The sequence below is a fragment of the Gadus chalcogrammus genome, chromosome 16, assembly GCF_026213295.1.
Source record: "Gadus chalcogrammus isolate NIFS_2021 chromosome 16, NIFS_Gcha_1.0, whole genome shotgun sequence".
NCBI lineage: Eukaryota > Metazoa > Chordata > Actinopteri > Gadiformes > Gadidae > Gadus > Gadus chalcogrammus.
This window is the reverse complement of record NC_079427.1, coordinates 17176438-17182460: the sequence shown is the minus strand read 5'-3', so window position 1 is coordinate 17182460 and position 6023 is coordinate 17176438. Positions and strand designations below refer to the sequence as shown.

At 49.6% G+C, this 6023-nt stretch overlaps 1 protein-coding gene across 1 annotated transcript in view; it reads right to left on the bottom strand.

Moving 5' to 3' along the window:
• Positions 1-206: 206 nt before the first annotated feature.
• Positions 207-6023, bottom strand: part of zbbx (zinc finger, B-box domain containing) — a 31525-nt gene continuing 25708 nt past the window's right edge. The window contains exons 9-12 of the mRNA XM_056610816.1: positions 5466-5739; positions 3160-3244; positions 864-1086; positions 207-218 (exon numbers count right to left, since the gene is read on the bottom strand). Of these exons, the coding sequence (XP_056466791.1) occupies positions 207-218; positions 864-1086; positions 3160-3244; positions 5466-5739 (594 nt within the window). The remainder of the gene's footprint in view (positions 219-863; positions 1087-3159; positions 3245-5465; positions 5740-6023) is intronic.

Sequence of the window (6023 nt, the reverse complement as noted above, 5' to 3'; positions counted from 1 at the left end):
TGGGGGCCGGTCACACACTGCACACTCCCCTGACTGATGAGCTGTAGGCCCCCACAACTCCAGGCCACAGGCCAACACACTCTCTCTGGTTGTACCCATCACAACCCCCCTCGTCCCCCAAACACACACACATACCTCCAGCACCACCACCACCAATCCCTAGCCCAGCTCCAGGCAGGGCTCGCCCTGTCAGGCGTGAGCTGTCTCTAACAGACCCCCTACCCACACAATCACAGTCAGTGATTACCCGTCACACAGCCATGGATGGATGGGCAGGCACCAATATAGCTGACCCGCTGTCTTTGTGTTTGTGTGGATGTGTGTGTGTGGATGTGTGTGTGCGTGTGTGTGTGTGTGTGTGTGTGTGTGTGTGTGTGTGTGTGTGTGTGTGTGTGTGTGTGTGTGTGTGTGTGTGTGTGTGTGTGTGTGTGTGTGTGTGTGTGTGTGTGTGTGTGTGTGTGTGTTAATCAGTGAGTCAGTATTTTTTTGTGTTTATCAGTGAGTGAGTGAGTGAGTGAGTGAGTGAGTGAGTGAGTGAGTGAGTGTGTGTGTGTGTGTGTGTGTGTGTGTGTGTGTGTGTGTGCTACCCTGTCCTTATCCATTACCTATTACTTTCTCCTGGGATCGTCTGTCAAAGTCTCAGCGGGGAGTTAAGACGTGAGTGTGTAGAACTCACACACGCATCAGAAGGTGATGTGTCAGCATTCCTTACAGCATCGAACAGGGGATCATGGAGATACAGTGTGTGCATGTGTTTGTCAAGGCTTATCAGGTCATGGCGGTTACCTGCTGAGATTCTGTATGCGTGTGTAGATGTGTGAGAGAGTGTGTGTGTGTGTATATCGCAGTGTGTGTGTATAGGTGTGTGTGTGTGTGTGTGTGTGTGTGTGTGTGTGTGTGTGTGTGTGTGTGTGTGTGTGTGTGTGTGTGTGTGTGTGTGTGTGTGTGTGTGTGTGTGTGTGTGTGTGTGTGTGTGTGTGAGATTCACCAGTCAGGGTGCGGTCCGCCGGCCCGTCCTGAGTGTGAGCCAGCGATGTTGAATCGAGGCCGGGGTCTGAATTCAGTCGATGCAGTTTGATTGGTGTTCTGAAACAAAACACGCACGCGCACACACACGAATAAATGCTTTTTCACATCCTTCCCTCTCACCCTGTGATCCTACCAGAACAACTGGAATCGTTTTCCATCTCTCCCTCTTTCTCTCTCTGTACCTCTCTCTCCCTCTCTCTGCCTCTCTCCCTCTCTCCCCACCATGCTTGCCAGTCCCTCTCCATTTTGCCATTAAGCCCCGCTGCCGGTGCTGCCTTATTGCCTCATTCTAGATTGCTCCGCTGCACTCTTTTCCAGGGGTGGAGCCAAGAAACTCCCCTGCAATCCAGCAGGGCGACAGCCAGGCACTCTGTGACTGCTCTCTGCTCTCCATTCCTCTGGCCTGCGCTCCAATTGACCACCGGGCTCCTCTGAAAGCAGCCATTTAAGCAGAGCGGGGATGGTGTAAGGCACCTGCTGAAGCAAAGGCCCTGCAGCACACAATGAGTGCAGACAAAACGCTTTGGACAGCGGCCGCTCCTATGGGCTACAGCTACACTGAGGCAGGCAGAGAGGGGCAATAAACAACAGACAATGTGTGTGTGTGTGTGTGTGTGTGTGTGTGTGTGTGTGTGTGTGTGTGTGTGTGTGTGTGTGTGTGTGTGTGTGTGTGTGTGTGTGTGTGTGTGTGTGTGTGTGTGTGTGTGTGTGTGTGTGTGTGCATGCATCTCTCTCTCTCTCTCTCTCTCTCTCTCTCTCTCTCTGAGTGAGTGTTTATTGATAGATATAAAGATAGATGGGTAGTGTGTGTGTGTGTGTGTGTGTGTGTGTGTGTGTGTCTGTGTGAGTGTGTGTGTGTGCGTGTGTACACGTTTGTGTGTGCGTGTTTGGGTGTGTGTGTGTGTGTGCAGGACCGGAGGTTAGCGTTTTAACTCTCAGGCTCCTGGAGTCATGAAAGAGCCTACGATGGAGATGTACTGTGCACAGAAAAGTGTGATGTGTCTGCTATCCGTCTCCCAAAATAAGTGAGAATGCTCCAGGAATGGTTTATTTGCGTGCATGCGTGTGTGTCTGTATGTGAGATTGTTGTTTTTGTGTGGGTCTCTGAGTGAGGGTTTAAGTATATGTGTGTGTCTGCGTTTGCGTGTGTGTGTGTGTGTGTGTCATGGAGGCTGTGTTTTCATCTGGAGCTAGACTTTGGTGAGAACAAGGCTACTTTTTATAGATATATTTTCTTCTTGCTCTCTGCTGCCCTCTTCTCTTCGATGTTCTCCCCCCAAACTGCTTCTGCTGTCGGTTGTTGGGGTTTGTTTTTAATATTTGTTTCTGTTTTTGAGCATACCTATGCGTCTGCTTTTACCTATCCCTTCGATTTCTCATTCAACTCAAACCTTTCTGTTTGCCGCCTCCAAATGAAACTATGCATAATTAACTTCTGTCTGAATATTCTCTTCCAGTCTGCCTCCTCATTAGGCTCTCTCTCTCTCTCTCTCTCTCTCTCTCTCTCTCTCTCTCTCTCTCTCTCTCATTCTGTATGCCTGACAACTAGTCTGTCTCTCTTTTGGTCCGTCAGTCCTCAGGCTAAAACACACATCTATCTCAACTGTCTGTGATATTACTTCAGTGTTAGACTTTCTTTGCCTCTGGGCCCATGTTTACCAATGTAGCCCACCTACCACAAGCATAAGAAAACACGGAACCAAGGAATCAACATGTTGGTATCCACATTTTTAACATGCCCCCCACCACAGCGCTACTGTGCACACACACTGAGAGGTAGCTCAGCCATCACAAAGAACAGGTGTGTGTGTGTGTGTGTGTGTGTGTGTGTGTGTGTGTGTGTGTGTGTGTGTGTGTGTGTGTGTGTGTGTGTGTGTGTGTGTGTGTGTGTGTGTGTGTGTGTGTGTGGGTGTGTTTTAGTAATGTGATTGGTGGATTCAAATAAAGAATTAAATGTGTATGTTTATATGTACGTGTGAATGTATCTTTGCGTGTATTTCTGCATGCAGTATGAATGTGTACGTTTCAGTGTGTGTGTGTGTGTGTGTGTGTGTGTGTGTGTGTGTGTGTGTGTGTGTGTGTGTGTGTGTGTGTGTGTGTGTGTGTGTGTGTGTGTGTGTGTGTGTGTACCTGCGGTGATTCTTGAGGAGCAGTCTGTCAAGATAACAGAGGCTGTCGTCCTGGAATACCACATTGACAGGCACTCGCTCCCCACCTTCTCCCCCACCACCTCCTCCTCTACCTTCTCCACCTCCTCCACCCCCTGCTTCTGGTCCCCTGTTTGGTGGAAGGCCAGCCTGGGTTCCTATGGCTGCCATAGCCACTGGGCAGGAGGAAAAGATAAAAAAAAGAGGGAGAGAGTTTAACAAAGTGTGAAGGGAGGGTGTTTGAAAGTGAGAGATAAGAAAGAAAGATCAAGTTGGTGACAGGAGGGCAGAAGGAGTCACAGACCAAGAGATGAAAGCATCAGAGAGAGAGGGAGAAAGAGGGAGAGAGAGGGAGAGAAAGAGAGAGAGAGAGAGGAGAGGGAGTGGGAGGGAGAGAGAGAGAGGAGAGAGAGAGAGCAAGAGGGAAGATGGAGAGAGAGAGAGCGAGAGAGAGAGAGAGAGAGAGAGAGAGAGCAAGAGGGAATGGGAGAGAGGGAGAGATCATTCTCTCCCACTCCCTCTTGCTCTCTCTCCTCTCTCTCTCTCTCTCTCTCTCTCTCTCTCTCTCTCTCTCTCTCTCTCTCTCTCTCCTCTCTCTCTCTCTCTCTCTCTCTCTCGCAAGAGGGTGTGGGAGAGAGAGAGCAAGATGGAGTGGGAGGGAGAGAGAGAGAGAGAGCAAGAGGGAGTGGAAGTGAGAGTGAAAGTGGGAGCTAGAGCGAGAGAGAGAGAGAGAGAGAGACGGAGTAAGAGAGATCGAACAATAAAGGAAGAGCGCTCGTGGCAGACACCAGCCGCACAAAAAGAACATCTTCAAAACTACTCAGCTTGTCCCCACCTGAAAGAACGAAGTGAGTGACACACAGGCACACACACACGCACACACACACACACACACACACACAAACACACACACACACAGACTCTTCCTCATCATCTCCCCTGCCTGCTCCATGTGTATGAGGAGACAAAAAAATAAAAAGAGGAGCCAAAGTGTGCACTGTGTAAGTAGAGAGAAAGGAAGAAAGAGAAATAAAAAGAAGAAAGACATTTAGAGAGAGAGAGAGAGAGAGAGAGAGAGAGAGAGAGAGAGAGAGAGAGAGAGAGAGAGAGAGAGAGAGAGAGAGAGCGAGAGAGAGAGAGGTAAGAGAGAGAGAGAGAGAGAGCGAGAGGTAAGAGAGAGAAAGAGCGTGTCTGAGAAAAAAAATTGCATGTTATGATTGTACCCCAGACACTCAGGCAGTCCACAGTGGCAGCTTTAAATTGGGCCTGGGTGCCATTGGTCTGACAGAAATAATTAGGACTTGAGGGGCTAGCAGCAAATTGCAGCGCAGGGCGAGGGGCGAGAGGAGCGGAGTCTGTCCAAGCAGTAAAGCAGAGAAAATAGGAGGCCCGAATAAAAAGCACAAACACCTCCGTAGTACACACAATACACACACACACACACACACGTATGCACACACGCAACCACCTAGAGGGTTGGGACTAATAATACACAGCCCCACACAGACTAAAGATACAAAACATAGTGTATCCATGCACACATATTTGTCCACCTGTGTGCACACACACACACACACACACACACACACACACACACACACACACACACACACACACACACACACACACACACACACACACACACACACAAACACCACACACACACACACAGAAACGCAAACAGAAGCACACACATTCAAAGGAATAAACATTGCCAGATGAGCTTTAGATGGGGTGTCTGGCTACACACCCATACACACACACAACAGATCGTTTAGTTTCCCCAACCCCAAGATGGCTCTCCTTATCGCAATACGCAACAACCATCGATTACACCCCTGCTGTGGCTTTAAGCATTTAGTGTGTGCATTTAGAGTGAGAGACTGAGAGAGAGTGACTGACTAAGGGTAACACCAAGGGAACAAAACTCCTGTAACTCGTTACTGGATAACTAATTTCACCTAAAAGGCTACATCATCAGTGTGTGTCTGTGTCTCTGTGTGGATAAACGTAGCCCTTGCTTAAAGTGTGCCCGTAAACCTATCTGTGTGTGTGTGTGTGTGTGTGTGTGTGTGTGTGTGTGTGTGTGTGTGTGTGTGTGTGTGTGTGTGTGTGTGTGTGTGGTGTGTGTGCGTGCGTGCGTGCGTGCGTGCGTGCGTGCGTGCGTGCGTGCGTGCGTGCGTGCGTGTGTGCGTGCGTGCGTGCGTGCGTGCGTGCGTGCGTGTGTGTGTGTGTGCATGATAGAGACACCTGGAGGGTCCTCGGTGGGTCTCCAGCCTCTCTCGTCACGTTCCTCTCCTCCTCCGCTGCTCCCGCTCCTCCTCATCTCTCCTGTCCCCTGGCCCCTCCACTCCCTCAGAGCCTTCTGGAAGCCCAGAGCCGAGTCCTCTTCGTCATACACTCCGTCCAGAAGGGATATGCCCTCCACTCCCTCCTGTCCTTCCTCCATCTCTCTTTCGTTATCTCCATCGTCATAGCCATCACCGCTGCTGTCATCCTCCTCCTCGTCCTCCTCTTCGGTGTCTGTCGCCCCTTGGTCCCCTCCATCCCCTGCATTGTTTACCTTCAAAGCCCGTGGAACAAATATATTACGAATATTGGACAGTAGAAGAAAGCCTGCCAGTTCTCGGAGCAGCACCACATTCCCAGAACGACGTCTTAAATTTGTGCAAGGTCACAAAATAGTTGGAAAAGCATTGTGAAATTTTAAAAGGGTAGTGTGTGTGTTTTGTTCTTTTTCAAGGAAGATGACATTGGATAAGAACAAGCTACCGCTGGTGACAACAAAATTGAAACACAAATATAGTGCAAAATCTCAAAAGAGAAACACACACACGTCTCGGTCAT